This window comes from Carcharhinus amblyrhynchos, chromosome 20, assembly GCF_965287045.1.
Source record: "Carcharhinus amblyrhynchos chromosome 20, sCarAmb.v2.hapA, whole genome shotgun sequence".
NCBI lineage: Eukaryota > Metazoa > Chordata > Chondrichthyes > Carcharhiniformes > Carcharhinidae > Carcharhinus > Carcharhinus amblyrhynchos.
The window spans coordinates 37,103,665-37,120,390 of NC_137343.1; the positions used below are offsets into that span (position 1 = coordinate 37,103,665).

The following is a 16,726-nucleotide window of genomic DNA, read 5'->3' on the forward strand; positions in this document are numbered from 1 at the left end:
GGCAAACAACCCGCTACCTCCCCCTGGCAGGAAACACACGGCTGGGAGGCCGGTGAGTCTCATCCCGTATATTCTAACATGTTACATGTACAATTCAAAACTTAGAACATGGAGGTACATTTGACGTATCAAGGGTCCAAGTGTAGTACAAAATAATCATTGAAGTAAGAAGTTTCATTAACAAGAACGTACCTTTCGCTTAATAATGCTTGTTCCTTAGTACAAAATAGTAAGTGGAGCTTTTTTTTAGACAATATTAAGTATTAATGGGGCGAAAAGCTGCAGCATGCTACGGTGCAGAGGGACCTGGGGGTCCTTGTGCATGAGTTGCAAAAACCCAGCCTACAGGTGCAGCAGGTGGTCAGGAAGGCAAATGGGATGCTGGCCTTCATAGTGAGGGGGATTGAATATAAAAGTAGGGAGGTCTTGCTGCAACTGTACAGGGCACTGGTGAGGCCGCAGCTGGAGTACTGTGTGCAGTTTTGGTTGCCGCACTTGCGCAAGGATATTTTGGCCTTGGAGGGAGTGCAGAGGAGGTTCAGTAGGCTGATACCAGAGTTGAGGGGGTTGAGCTATGATGAGAGGCTGAATAGACTGGGCTTGTACTCGTTAGAGTTTAGAAGGATGAGGGGGGATCTTATTGAGACGTATAAGATGATGAAAGGGATGGATAGGGTAGAGGTGGAGAGGTTCTTCCCGCTCAGAAAGGACAGCAGGACTAGAGGGCACAGCCTCAAGATAAGGGGGGGGCAGTTTAGAACAGAGTTGAGGAGGAACTTCTTCACTCAAAGGGTGGTGAATCTCTGGAATTCTCTGCCGTTGAAGTGGTGGAGGCTACCTCGCTAAATATATTTAAGACACAGGTAGATAGGTTTTTGGTAGGCAAGGGGATTAAGGGTTATGGGGAGAAAGCGGGAAAGTGGAACTGAGCCACTTCAGATCAGCCATGATCTTATTGAATGGCGGGGCAGGCTCGAAGGGCTAGATGGCCTATTCCTGCTCCTATTTCTTATGTTCTTATGTAATGTGAGGATGATTCCCCACCTCGCACCCCTCCTCACAAACCAGTCACACCCTCTGGCTGGCTGAGTGAATATCTTATCAATGCCTTCTTTAATATTTCAGGATGAAAACCGTTATCACGAAGACATATTTGGCGTTACTCTCCGTACGTATGAAGTTACAAACCGCCTTCGATCTGAATCCATTGCTTTTATTGAAGAAAGCAAGAAAGACGCAGATGAGTAAGTATGCCGATAAAGAAGTAAGAAATTGCTGAAAGCGCAGCAGAAGTAATTTTGTGTTGTTTGTAGAATCTCTTGGGGTATTCGGCATTGTAGTTTAAAACATCCAGGAGCTGGTTTTAAGTCAAAAGTTTATTTCATCTTCCTTTGAAAGGAAATAGGATTTAGATAATTAAAATATAGAACTGGGGAGTATACAGCATAGAACTAGCAAATTAGATCAATAAAATAAAGCTCATGAGAATGAGATTGAAATGGATTCATAAACTTCAAAGTATCATATGGGTAGAAGTTAATATCAAAAGGAAAACATTGATTGGTGCTGGTTGAGCTTGGTATAACAGTAACTGCAAAGTTAGTAATGAATGGACTAATGTTGCAGAACAGTTTCTAATCCATCAGGCACCAAAGTCAGAATTGCGCTCTCTAATTTCAACTGTCCTATTTATATTTGTGATGCACAGAATCATTGCTTGATTACATGTACAGTGGACCTGGTTTTATCATCAAATTGTGCCCGTTTTCAGATGCGAAAACATGGTGAAGTCGGGCGTGAGGCGAGTAGTACACCCGCAACCGCCTCTGCGTCTAATCCCTCTTTACCAAGAGCCTAAAATGGCTACGGTCGGGACCACACCCGAAATGGGTGCGATGGCACATTTAAATGCATTTGCCTGTATTTAAATGGACTTAATGGGCCGCACGCCCAAACTTACCGGCATTTCCCCCCGTTACCACCACATTCGCCCATCCAGGTTCGGTGCTAAACAGACAAGCTCCAGTTTGGGCTCTCCGGCTTCTGGGGGTAAGTTCAGAGCATCCGTTGGCTCTGTGACTCAGATTGGTGGGGGGGGCAGGGAAGTGGGGGGTGGTCAGATAGATCTCTAGTTGGGGGGTGGGGGGGGGGAGGTGTTGGGAGGGAGGCAGGTCGGATGGCTTTCTGGTGGGGGGGGAGGGAGGAGTGGTCAGATTGATCTCTGATGCAGGAGAGGGGGGAGGGGTAGATCGGTCTCTGATGGGGGGGGTGGCAGGTTAGATCGTTGTCTGGTGGGGAGGGGAGGGAGGTGGGTCAGATGGCTCCCCAGTGGGGAGGGGAGGGAGGTGGGTCAGATGGCTCCCCAGTGGGGGTGAGGGAGGTGGGTCAGATGGCTCTCTGGTGGGGTGGGGAAGGGGAGGTCTGCTGCCACTCTGCGTGCAATCGGTGGGGAGGAGGAAGGGGGCAGGGGGCTGCTATCGGTCTGAGTAGCGGGGAAGTGGGGGCGATAAGAAGGACAGTTACGTTCCAGGATGGGGCAGCGTCTGGGGGGGGCCTGGGGGGAGGCATTATCCGGCCCGGGAGGGATGAGGCAGAGGAGCTTTTTTTTATTTTTTTTTTCTTTTTTTTTACTGCACACGCGCATTGGAGTTGCTGATAGGAGCTGCGGTGTTTCAGGGACGATAAGCCCCATCCACAGGCTTTTGCAGCACGATTCAGAATTGTTGCTTTTTCTCAGGCAGAGTGTGTATGGGGGCGCCTGAGAATGGGTCTAAAAGTCAGATCTGAAACATTCCCAGTTTCAGCTCTTAGAATCAAAATGGTAAAACTGGGCCCAGTGTATGTGAACGAAGACTACGGGGTAGATTGTGGATCAGACTGTTTCTGGAAAGCAGCACTGCCTGATCTACAGCACCTGTTTTGTGCCCCCACTGGGCTAATTAAAAACCTACCTCAAAGTGTGAGAGCTACAAAGAAATGTTCAACATTGATGGTCGCTCCCAACACTCATCAAATAAAAGGCATAGAGGATTCCATCACATTTCAATGCCAAGTTTAAAAGAACACATTGTAGAATACCCCAGTTATATCTTCTTTATAATGTTTGCCACTGGACATTCAAGGTAAATTATGTTTTATTGTTTAGAATGTTTAAAGATTCAGCAAAGGCTGTGAAAAGTACGTAACCCGACAATCTTTTACACTAAAAGGTGCACTAAAAATCTTGCAGTTAAATTAAATCCACTACGCTATTCTTCTAGTTTTACTAATGCTACGATCTTCCCCTGTTCATCTCATCTGCCACAGCGTGTTCTGTGCTTGATTCAGAAGTTCACGTCAACAAAACCCTTGATCACGGCCTTTAGAAGAAGATTCTTTCAATTCTGAAGACTTCATCGAGCATCACAGTCTACACGAGTGCAGATGCTGGTGACGGGATATAGGGAAAGCCTACTTAATCTTTTATATTTTTACACAAGGGAGATTGTTCTGTAATTTATTACATGGTGTCGCTATTGTTGTGTCAATTTTTCGCCGACGCGCTGCTTTTAAGTAAGTGCAACGCCTGCTGCAAAGAGAGAGGCTTCTCTTCAGACAAAACGAAAGTTATTGCATGAAATAAAAGCAACTTCCTTTGAAAATATTAAGAGTTTGGCATCCACAGGCTCCATTCTATAATGCCAATGTATTAATTCAGTGAAGATATATTTGAAAGGTCCACAGGAGTTACCTCCTTGATGTTTCAAAAAATGAATGGCAGATGCAGACCGCTAACTTGCTTTGTGCATCTCTTCCAAGTTAGCAACAGGCATAACAAACAATTACGTGTTTCTTCTTTGTGAAAGTGCAGTCCTGTTGTTTGCATGCTTTGAAGATATCAGATGTGATAATTCCCATATTACATGGCAAGTGGAGGATGGCTAAATTGAATCTGTGTAAGAATGCAGCAACGCGCAAGCATTTATTCAGGAGGGCGAGCTATCAGCTGGTGCAGTATAATGGTGTTATTATGTTCTGTGTCTTGATGGGGTCCCCCCCACAGTTCCATTAATAGAGAGGTTACAGTTTCAGCCAGAAGCCAGAATTTCATTGACTCGGGCTGGGTCGGGAGGCTCCCAAGACCTGGATTCCTGCCCCCCTTCCTGTTTCTGGCGATATTTACCAGATCAAGAAAAGGATACAGATAGCCAGCTTGCATGTAGCTCTCCTACCCTTGCAGGCTCCATTAAAGGGTCAGGAATTTCACCCCCTGCACCTCCTCCTCACCAATAATTTTGATTGAGCAGGGCCCATTCTGTTAATCACGATACCTCAGAGGAGTCGTGAATCAAGAGGGAGAATTAGTCCTGAGTTTGGAACCCCAAAAGTGTCATTCAGCATTCTCTTTGAAATACCTTTCTCCTCTTATATTCTCACATAGATCTTAATCCATCATAGTATCAATGACAAAGCTTTCATCCACTTCACATCTCTTAATCACGTGTACATGGGCATTGTTAAAAAAATTCTTAAAAGAATGATCAGGTTATTACAAGGTAATAAGTACGTCAATCAAACAATGCTATCATCTCCTGCAAGCTGTGTCAACATTGCCAACAGAGCTGAGATGAATAGATATTTTTGGAGCTGAGTCAAGAATTCATAAAGAGACCATCTGGCAACTATCAACAAAGCAGGCTGAATAGTTATCCCATCTGCTTTGCACAAATCCAGCCCAGTGTCAAATATAGCAAATTAAGACAATCTATTGCTGGGACTAATGGAATTTCTAGCAAAATATGGGAATATGACTCAAATAGAATTCACTCTCAGTGACCAGCTCAAGAGGGGCAAGCTAGGCTCAGAGCTAGGGACAGTGAAGATGAAAGGGGAAAATACATTTGAAGGAACAAGGATATGATTTCTAATTAACATTCAGAGTAGAAATAAATCTGAGTTTGATATTCAGATAAAGCCAGGATTTAGCTAGTTCCGGAATACAATGCTAACATTGTGCCGATGAATTTTTGGTTACATTATTAACCCTTTAAATACTAAATATACTCTACAACAGCTGCAACGAGTGTTGTCTTGTGATACCTTTTAATGTCAAACATGATCATACGAAATTGAAGAAATATGGGAAATCTTTCTCCAAATCAAATGAGTTATGTAGATTAATCGTAATTAGTGAGGTATTTTATCAACACGAGGTCTCAAACATAGAACACAGAAGATTACAGCAAAGTACAGGCCCTTCGGCCCTCAATGTTGTGCCGAGCTATGCCCAATTCCAAGATCAAGCTATCCCACTCCCTGTCATTCTGCTGTGCTCCATGTGCCTATCCAATAACCGCTTGAAAGTTCCTAAAGTGTCCGACTCCACTATCACAGCAGGCAATCTATTCCACACCCCAACCACTCTCTGAGTGAAGAATCTATCTCAGACATCCCTCCTATATCTCCCACCATGAACCTTATAGTTATGCCTCCTAGTAACAGCTACATCCACCCGAGGAAATAGTCTCTGCACGTCCACTCTATCAATCCCTCTCATCATCTTATAAACCTCTATTAAGTCCCCTCTCATCCTCCTCTGCTCCAAAGAGAAAAGCCCCAGCTCCCTCAACCTTTCCTCATAAGACCTACTCTCCAAACTGGACAGCATCCTGGTAAATCTCCTCTGCACTCGCTCCAACGGTTCCACATCCTTCTTATAGTGAGGTGACCAGAACTGAACACAATATTTCAAATGCGGTCTCATCAACATCCGGTATAATTGCAGCATAACCCCACAGCTCTTAAACTCAAATCCCCTGTTAATAAATGCTAACACACTATAAGCCTTCTTCATAGCTCTATCCACTTGAATTGCAATCTTCAGAGATCTGTGGATATGAACCCCGAGATCTCTCTGATCCTCTACATTCCTTAGAACCCTGCTGTGGACCCTGTAATCTGCATTCAAGTTTGTCCTACCAAAATGAATCACCTCACACTTACCAGGGTTAAACTCCATCTGCCACTTTTCTGCCCAGCTCTGCATCCTATCAATGTCCCTTTCCAGCCTGCAAGAGCCCTCCACCTCATCCACTACTCCACCAATCTTGGTGTCATCAGCAAATTTACTAACCCACCCTTCAGCCCCCTCTTCCAAGTCATTGATAAAAATCACAAATAGCAGAGGACCCAGCAGTGACCCCTGTGGTACACCGCTGGTAACTTTCCTCCAGTCTTAAAATTCTCCTTCCACCACCACCCTCTGTCCTCTATGAGACAGCCAGTTACTTATCCAATCAACCAAATTTCCTTCTATCCCACACATCCTTATCTTCTTCATGAGCCTACCATGGGGAACCTTATCAAACGCCTTACTAAAATCCATATATACGAGATCAACTGCTCTACCTTCGTCCACACACTTAGTTACCTCCATAAAGAATTCAGTCAAATTTGTGAGGCAGGACTTACCCCTCATGAAACCGTGCTGACTATCCCGGATTAAACTGAATATTTCCAAATGGTCAAACAATTATGCTTTTTGTTATGAACATGATGTGATCAATAACCAGTCAATACTAATGGAAATTCAAGCTTCCTGTCCTTCTCTCATTATTTTACATCCACCTACAGCCTGCAATGTTCTGCTTCTTTTAGACAGAACTAGATTGCATTTAATAAATGAATTTACTTCAACAACAGTAGGTGAATTGAAGAAAATAGTTTTTCCTACAAATTGGGGAAAAGATGGCCCAGCACTGGACTATTAATCCAGATACCCATGGTGGGATTTGAAACAGGTTCAAATCCCACCATGGCAGATGGTGGAGTTTGAATTCAATATCAAATATTTGGAATTAAGTCTATTGATGACAATGAAAGCATTGTCAACTGTGGGAAAAACCCATCTGGTTCACAAATGAGCCTTAGGGAAGGAAATCTGCCATTCTTACCTGGTCTGGCCGACACGAGACTCCAGGACCACTGCCCTATGGTTGACTCTCAACTGTCCTTGCGCAACTAGGGATGGACAATAAATGTTGGTCAGCCAGCAATGTCCATGTCCCATGAATGAATATAAAAAAAGCCAGTGACTTTTAGTGAAATTGATGCTGACAAAAAACTATAAAATAATTGTTTTAAGCAATCTGCCATTTATACGGCAGGATGTAACCAGACAAATCCCTATTAAGGAGCCTCAATGGCATTATACACCACAAAAGCAAAGTTTTGTACCTCCGATCCACAGTATTTTCTATATAATTCCTATACAAAGGGTCACCTGGACTCAAAACATCAGCTCTTTTCTCTCCTTACAGATGCTACCAGACCTGCTGATATTTTCCAGTATTTTCTCTTTTCAGATTCCAGCATCCGCAGTAATTTGCTTTCATCCTCACATCCAGTTGTATTTGGAACAGTGTCACTGATTTATCTGTAACCTGAGACCTGATAATTGTCTCCATTTCATCTGTGATATTGATGTACCAATTGTGACAAAGACACTTCATTAAGGTGTTTTTTCTTTCCATGGTCATCTGGTAGTATGTTTAGCGTCAAGATTTTACAGCAATGTATTTTGATGAAAATAAAGACAGGTAGCAAATTTAGCAAAATGTTTTTTAAAAAGGGTCAGGGCTGAGAGAAGGGCCATTCAGCCCATCATGATTAATCTTCTAGTACCTTGAATTACCTAACCATAGTTTTAACAAATTCAATTTTTTCTAATGATACTCTTGTCCTAAAAGATTGCACTTTTGAATAAAGAAGGCCTCCTGACATCTTTTTTTAAACAATTCAGTTTCCATTAATTTCGACTGAAGAAATTCCATCTGGTCCTCCTTTTTTGACATACCATTTAATGTTTTAATAAGACCCTCCCTCAGCTGCTTCCTTTTAAATTATAACATTTAAACTTCTCTAATCTCCCCTCCAAACATGTTTTCAGGTGGGTAATGAGGCAAATCCTGTCATGCTCCTTTTTATTTAAAAGGGCGCTGTCTTGGTGAAAAGCTCCTGCGTTTCCCAATTATTACCAAATAATGTATTCCTAGGAGAAGTGGGTAATTAGAGTGCTTTAAACTGACTATTGAACTATGACTACGAATGACATTGCATGTTAAAGTGCGTACTTTGCTGGGGTGAGCTATATTGAATGACATGAATATAATTATGTAACTTGTTGAGCTTCATGACATTAGTGCTTCAGTAAAACCTTTTAAGAAGTTGCTTTCCTGTATATTCGCCAAAATGTTTTTTGTCTTTCCAGTGTGACCAAGTTGTTCATTTTCTTGTCATTTAAGGTATCTTAAAAATAATTCTGGGCCTTTTACTGATCACAAGAACTTTGTGAATGTATCCTTTTTTCTGCATTATCAATTCTGCATTATATATAATCCATTTACGCTCAATGTACACTGCTCAACGAATAATGAAAACTGATGTTTAAAGACATGGGGCGGAATTTTCTGGCGGCACTTTCCCCGAAACCGGGAAGTCCTGCCCGAGGTCAAGGGGCCTTTTCACGGTCGCACTCGCCCACTCCAATTCCCGTGGTGGGTGGGACGGGAAAATTCGTCCCATTGTAAAGGATAGATCTGAGGTTCATTGAAACTGTGTCATTGAGAAGTTACTTTTTTTCGGTTTATATATGGTTTGATCAATAACTCACCACTGCAGGAATTGTTGTGAATAATTTCACAAACCTGTTCTATGATCTGCTTTATATAATCAATAAATACTGCTTATGCAAAACTTAATCATTCCATATTGAGTTTGGTTCTTTCTTTAAGCAGCGCACAGGGATGGAAGTATTTTATGCCACTAAGGCAGTACGTGTACATCATAAGGCTCCAATAAATCTTAGAGATGTGGGCGTACGTATAAAGTTTTTTTTAAGTTTATTAAGTTTTTTTTAAGTCACAAGTAGGCTTACGTTACCACTGCAATAAAGGTACTGTGAAAATCCCCTAGTTGTCACACTCTGGTGCCTGTTCGGGTACACTGAGGGAGAATTTAGCATGGCCAATACATCTAACCAGTGTATCTTTTGAACTGTGGGAAGAAACTGGAGCACTTGGAGGAGACTCACACAGACATGGGGAGAATGTGCAGACTCACAGACTGTGACCCAAGCTGGGAATTGAACCTGGGTTCCTGGCACTGTGAGGCAGTGGTGCTAACCATTGCGCTAACATGCCACATTTACATTAATTTCTTTATGGATTGGCATGAGCTCAAAGTGAACGCAATGGAAACAGAAAAATATTAATTTGTCACACCATGGCTTTTTTTTGACCATCTTCACATCTGGTACATCTCTTCCAAAATTATTTGTGGGAGGAATAGTGGTCATTCACACCTTCAGAATGTGATCTTCTTCTGTGCTCTCCCTCAGTCAGTTCATATCATTTGCATCTTTCTGGGATTATTTTCCGCTTTAGTTAATGAAGATCTACGTAATTTACTAGATTCACAAATACTTATTAGTTTAAATATGAATCTTTATTTTAAATATGTAATATATTTCTTTTATATACTTTACAACAAATATTTTGAAGTTTGTGGGGTTTTTTTTAGTAGTATTCCATCAGTTGATTTTCTGCAATTTTCTCATGTTTATGGGTGGCATTTTATGCCCAGTGCTCACCTCTGGAAGGTAGGGGGCATAAAATCAGGTGGTATGGTGGGATTACCATGCTATTTGTTTCCCTGCCATCATTGAAATGTCGGGCTGCCCACCCTTTGGCCAATCGAGGCCTTAAGTAGTCAATTAATGACCATATAATGCCCCCTTTCACTCCTGCTGATAGCTTACCAACAGTACGAGCCAGGGTAGCCATATCTTGTGGCAATGAGTCCTTGGGGACGGAGGGGGGTAATAAGAACATAAGAACATAAGAAATAGGAGCAGGAGTAGGTCAACTAGCCCTTCGAGCCTGCCCCGCCATTCAATAAGATCATGGCTGATCTGTCGTGGCTCAGTTCCACTTTCCCGCCTTCTCCCCATAACCCTTAATCCCCTCTCTCATCAAAAACCCATCAACCCGCGTTTAAAAAATATTTAGCGAGGCAGCCTCCACCACCTCAACGGGCAGAGAATTCCAGAGATTCACCACCCTTTGAGTGAAGAAGTTCCTCCTCAACTCCGTTCTAAACCGCACCCCCATTACCTTGAGGCTATGCCCCCTAGTCCTACTGTCCTTTCTGAGCGGGAAGAGTCTCTCCACCTCTATCCTATCCATCCCATTCATCATCTTATACGTCTCAATGAGATCTCCCCTCATTCTTCTAAACTCTAACGAGTACAAGCCTAATCTATTCAGCCTCTCCTCATAGCTCAACCCCCTCAACTCTGGCATCAGCCTAGTAAACCTCCTCTGCACTCCCTCCAAGGCTAAAATATCCTTGCGTAAGTACGGCGCCCAAAACTGCACACAGTACTCCAGCTGCGGCCTCACCAATACCCTATACAGCCGCAGCAAGACCTCCCTACTTTTATATTCAATCCCCCTCGCGATGAAGGCCAGCATCCCATTCGCCTTCCTGACCACCTGCTGCACCTGCAAGCTGGGTTTTTGCGACTCATGCACAAGGACCCCGAGGTCCCTCTGCACCGTCGCCTGCTGCAGTTTTTCTCCACGTAAGTAATAATCCTTCCTACCATTATTCCTACCAAAGTGGACCACCTCGCACTTGCCAACATTAAATTCCATTTGCCATTTCCTGGCCCATTCGCCCAGCCTATCTAGATCCTTCTGTAGACTCTCCCCACCCTCCGCACAATTTGTCTTTCCACCAATTTTGGTGTCATCAGCAAATTTCGACACCCTACACTCGGTTCCCTCCTCCAGATCATCTATATAAATGGTAAATAGCTGAGGCCCCAGCACCGACCCCTGGGGCACTCCACTAGTCACCATCCGCCAATCCGAATACCACCCGTTGACCCCCACTCTCTACCTCCTATTTGACAACCAGTCCTCTATCCACGCTAACATCCTATCAATCCCTCCTATTCAGGCACTCTGTGCTCAATAAAGGCCCCACCATGGTAAAACCTGTACCCAAATATGGGATACAAAATTGGCTCTTGACAGAAGCCAGAGTGGTTGTAGAGAGTTGTTTTTCAAACTGGAGGCCTGTGACCAGCGGTGTGCCTCACGTACCAGTGCTGGGCCCACTGTTATTTGTCATTTATATTAATAATTTAGATGAGAATATAGGGGGGCATGGTTAGTAAATTTGCAGATGACATCAAGATTGGTGGCATGGTGGACAGCGAGGAAGGTTATCTCCAATTGCAGTGTAATCCTGATCAATTGGGCCAGTTAATGGTAGGGCGTGGGGAGAGTTACAGAACAAAGTGATCTAAAGGTACATGCTCATAATTCCTTGAAAGTGGAGTCACAAGCTGGAGTATTTTGCCGGTTCTGTGCTCCAGAGCTTAAGCAGGCCTTACAGAAGGTGTAGTGGAAATTTAATAGAATGGTGGCACAGTAGTTAGTACTGTTCCTCACAGCGCCAAGGACCCCAATTCAATTCCAGCCTCGGGTCACTGTCTGTGTGGAGTTTGCACTTTCTCCCCATTCGGTGTGGGTTTCCTCGGGTGCTCTGGTTTCCCCCCACAATCCAAAGATGTGCAGGTTAGATTGATTGGCCATGCTAAAATTGACCCTTAGTGTGAGGGGGATTAGAATAGATCATAGAATCCTACAGTGCAGATAGAGGCCCTTTGGCCCATCAAGTCTCCACCGACCACAATTCCACCCAGGCCCTATCCCCATATCCCTACATATTTTACCCGCTAATCCCTCTAACCTATGCATCTCAGGACACTAAGGGGCAATTTTAGCATGGTCAATCAACCTAACCTGCACATCTTTGGACAGTGGGAGGAAACTGGAGCACCCGGAGGAAACCCACGCAGACACGAGGAGAATATGCAAACTCCACACAGACAGTGACCCAAGCCGGGAATCGAACCCAGGTCCCGAGAGCTGTGAAGCAGCAGTGCTAACCACTGTGCTACTGTGCTGCCCAGGATAGCAGGGTAAATATGTGGGGCTATGGGAATTGGACCTGGGTGGGGTTGTGGTTGGCACAGACTCAATGGGCTGAATGGCCTCCTTCTGTACTGTAGGGATTCTATGGCTTCAGTTACATGAAGAGTAGAGAAATTGGGCTTGTTCTCCATAGAGAAATGAAGGTTCAGGGGAGATTTGATAAAGCTGTTCTCAATTTTGAAGATTTTTTGATTGAGTAAATAAGGATTGACATGAGGATCATTAACCAGAGGGTGGAGATTTAGGGTAAGTGGCAACACAACCAGAGGAAGAAAAACATTTTTACACAGTGAGACATTCTGATCTGCAATGCCCCGCCTGATAGGGTGGTGGAAATTGATTTAACAATTTTAACAAAATGGATAAATACTTGAAATGGTAGGGGAACATCATCACCTCTGATAATGACGCTTTGGTTCAATTAGTAATGTTTCCTTTTGACTTTTTATTTCAGTGACAGTTTTGAGAAAACAGAAGTAGTTTTAAGTAATCTAAGTTTGTATTTGTGGACATTAGAAACAAAGGGTGGAATTTCACCCCCACACCCCCACCCCAGATGAGGGAGACAGGAAACCCCAGAACAAGGGAGACAACTAAACCACAAGATGTTTGTCGACCCTTACAATGCAATGAAATGCATAAGCCAAAGAGTTTCGTACAGAGCAAACGAACACCAGCCAAAAAGCTCAAAAGTAGAGTTTCCTGAAAATGCTGACACAGTATCCAAACTGCAACAGCAGATGGCAGTGTGGACTACACAGATGGTGCGAATGAAGGAAAGCCATCTGAGGAAACTTAAAAGAAGGATAATGTATAACAAATAAATGAAGCTGTTCTACAGGAGAACACTCATATCAGAGCTGATCTGGGAGATCAAGATTCAAGCCGTGTCAATGAAACAATGCACAGATGCCCAGCACAGGTTGTCAAGAGGCCAACAAGAAAATAATCAATTGAAAGAACAGTTGACCATTCTTCAAGATCAAATGCAAAAGGAATGTGTGACCATTCAGCAACATGAAGGATTGAAGACCGTCCTAAACAGCGGAGTTGAAGCGCAGCAGAAGAAACTTGAGGAGATTGATGAATTACAGGAAAGCGCAAGATGAAGCAAGTGAACTTTGCGAAGAAAAGGAAAACCTGTGAAAAAAAAGCTTTCAGACACATTGAGAATCCCTGAGGGCGAAGTTTATTCCATTGGAAAATTGCAGAAAGAAGCAAAATGAATTTAACTTCACTCTGAACAAACTTGAGGAGCCAGTTGGCAGAAAAGACTCAGCAAAGTTCCATACTCAAGGACAAAGCCCAAAGCTACAGGAAACAGACTGGAGAACGAAAGAAGCAGCTGAATGGCAGAGACATTGAAAGGAAAAGCGGTAGAACTTTCCAAGCTGCAGACAGAGAAAGAGAAAACAGAGATGAGATCAGAAAATGCAAATCCAACCCTGAAGCGAAAGTTGCTAGATGAAGATAAAAGCACTGGCTGAGAACCATTGAGTTGAATGAAAAGATTCCTAAGCTGGCAAAATGAATAAAATATCAAACAAATGTTTGATTGAAATTGTAAAATGAGTGGAAATGAAAATTCCATTTGCGAAACATCAATGTCCAGCAAGAACATGGTGGACAGCACAGGAAAAGAAAGCTTGCGTCTACTCTGGGAATGAAGAGAGTGCATATTCCCTTTGGAAAGAATGGAGCAAACACACAATGTCTTAAAAATAAAGAGAAACAGGACCTGAAGGAGCACAATACGTGAAAGCAAGATAGCCGAGTACCAGAGACATAGAGCGCTTCTCCCATTCTTTCAAATGTGACAGACGAACATGTGGAAGAACTGTCAAGCCTCAAGACAGGCAGAATTCTTAAAGTCAGAGATCTGAGGTAGGGGATGAAGGGATAGCAAGTAAAGATTTGTAAAACTCCGTTGGAAGAGAGGAAAGTTTTCTATGGAGAAGAAAGAGCGATGTACTGTATGCTTGCGTGCCATTGTAATGTAAAACGACTTGGCAGAACAAGGCTTAATGTGGGACTGGAATAGAATCACCCACAGTATGATGTGCAGAGTCACATGCTAATAGACCCAGAGAGGTCACTCTGGAAGCAGTCTGCATGGAGAAACAGTACCATGCATGACAATACAGGCAACCTGCATAATTAATGATTAACAATTATCAGTACACGTTTAAACATACCAGTCTCAAGATCCACCTTTGAGACATCTAAGTACCCATCTTACCACTAAACACATCCCCCCTTTCTCTTTATCATTCGGAAAGGCCCACTTCTCCATGACGCCCTGATCACTCCTCAATCACTCCCACAAAGCCCTCTCCTTACCACAGCAACTTCCCATAGAAATGCAGAAGGTGCAGCATCCGCCTTTTCACTCCTCCTATCTTATTGTTCGGGGCTCAAACACTGCTTCGAAGTATAACATTGATATATCTGCACTTCTTTCAATTTAGTAAATTGTATTTGCTGCTCACGATGCAATCTCCCCTGCACTGAATGAATGATTGCTTTTCTCTACACCTCAATTTAGCTTGCTAGTGTGATTTCTGAGCTCCTGCTCCCCTGTCCACCCCACTCTCACGCTGACCTCCCTGTACTGGCCTCCAAGATTGTTCTAATGGAAGTTCAAGCAAAGCTCAGAGAATAAAGCCCATGATTCAATTGGACACTCATCCAAATTCGACATTGAGTGCAATTATTTCAGATCTTCTATCTTGTTTCTGGTAATTGTTCAGTTGTTGCCATGTTAAACTCCTCTAGGCTCACCTTTCATTTCCATACTTGTGTCATGACCATCCCCTTGTGCCTTACACCGTTGTCCCTTCTGTTACTTAGAGGGCAATTCTGCTGGTCCGCTGCACTATGTGAGTAGTGCACCAGGCCAGGAGACATCAGCGTCTGGCTGGTACTGAGTCTCCCAGGCCATGTTTTTGAACACGATCCACCTCACGCTGGAAATCGGCACAAGGCTGTTTACTATAATGAAATTTCAATTTCAATATGATTAGCGAGTCCAGGACAGTAGTTTCTGGGCTCGCTAGTGTCTCCCCCTCCTGCCAGGACAGGTTACCACTGGCGGGGATTAAAACTGGGGACCAGGCGTGATTACCCCACTGGTGGGGACAGAGGCCATTGAGGCCTCCCTCGGAGGTTGAGGGCAGGGGTGTGCCATTTAGGACCCTGACACTGCTCACCGGGCACTGGGCAGCGCCAAGGGGTTGAGGCCAAGGGGGGGGGGGGGGGGGGGGGGCAGACCCTACTAGAGGGTTGATTGGTGGCGGTGTTGGAGGGGACCCACTGCAATGGAATCAGTGTGAGAGGGAGGGAGGAGGGGATCGGCGCTGCGCATAGTGGGAGGAGATAGGGTTGCACACGTGGGGAAGAATCCCAGGTTGCCGATGAGGGGTAAGATCGAGGCTAGCCGTGAGTGGGTGGGGAGGGGGAATGGAGTGCAGTCAGGCTCACCATGGGGCTAGTGTTTGAAGCTGGCCAAAAGGGGGAGAGGGGTATTAGGCTGGCAATCAGGTTGGGGGGGCAGGGGGTTGGTCAAGTAGGCCGGCAATTGGGTTGTGATGGGGGGAGTTGGGAAGCTGGTGATCAGGAGAAGGGACCAGCGACTGGGAGAAGGAAGCTGGCGACGGGAAGGCTACTGTGCATGTGCTGATCTCCCCACTGACAGATCGTGGTGGCAGCCTGCTCAGCACATAATTCTGGCCTCTCCAGTGAGATGAGGCCATGCCCCCTACTTACCGGTGTGAATCCCCCTGAGGCAGTCTGTGGAGCAAGAATGCCTGAGATTCATGAAAGTAAGTACGCCCAAAAGATGGGCGGGAAAATCTCCCATCTCCCCACCTGTTGGACACTCAAGTTTGTTTGGGGAGAATCCCGACCTTAGTCTCTCCTTCCTTCCACCCTATCATGCACCTATTATTCTTTCCTACTATGTCCCTTTCCTTGCCTCTGTGCTTGGCCAACAACCTGTTACATTGGTAATATTTCCCAGTTCTGACAAGGAGTCAGCAACCAGAGACATCAGCTCCACAGTGATACAGCCTGACCCACTGAGAATTTGCAGCTATTTCTGTCTACAGCAAAATTTAGTACCAAAATGGAAACTTTCTTTTATTGGTACTTCAGAACCCTCTCTGAAACGCTGCTCGCACTGGGGCAGGCTGTTAAGCTGACACTACCCTTCAGCCAGTATCATCTCTGATCACTGACTGGCAGGGGAACACTTTTCCTTATTTATGGCTGCATTGTAAATAGATTGGATCTGATTTTAGATTGATCCCTTTGGAGGTCAGGCCACTCAGCAGTTTCCCTGGAATGTGTAATTTGATGCTGCACGCAGTCCAGTAATTCTGGGTCTCAGCAATGTGTTTTAATCCAGTCACTGCCACAGGCAGGCACATTACTAACACTACTGCTATCAGAGAACACATACACAGAGCTAACACTGCCAGATTAGATGCATTCACACTGCCTTGTTTGAAGACTGCACAGTGCTCCCCATATGGATTTCTGGAAACACGCCTTATCCTACCAAAAGTTTATTTATTAGTCACAAGTAGGCTTACATTCACTCTACAATGAAGTTACTGTGAAAATCTCCTACTTGCCACACTCCGGCACCTCTTCAGGTACACTAAGGAAGAATTTAGCATGGC

At 44.3% G+C, this 16,726-nt stretch overlaps 1 protein-coding gene across 2 annotated transcripts in view; it reads left to right on the plus strand.

Moving 5' to 3' along the window:
- The window catches only part of nos1 (nitric oxide synthase 1 (neuronal)), a 90,221-nt gene extending 81,567 nt beyond the window's left edge, over positions 1-8,654 (plus strand). The window contains exons 23-24 of one of the 2 annotated variants that reach the window (XM_080208417.1): positions 1,126-1,244; positions 3,307-8,654. In XM_080208417.1, coding sequence (XP_080064543.1) covers positions 1,126-1,244; positions 3,307-3,322 — 135 coding nt within the window. In that variant the 3' untranslated portion in view covers positions 3,323-8,654. Of the gene's footprint in view, positions 1-1,125; positions 1,249-3,306 lie in introns of those variants that run through there. The other variant, XM_080208418.1, reaches the window with a different exon arrangement.
- The last annotated feature ends 8,072 nt before the right edge of the window (positions 8,655-16,726 follow it).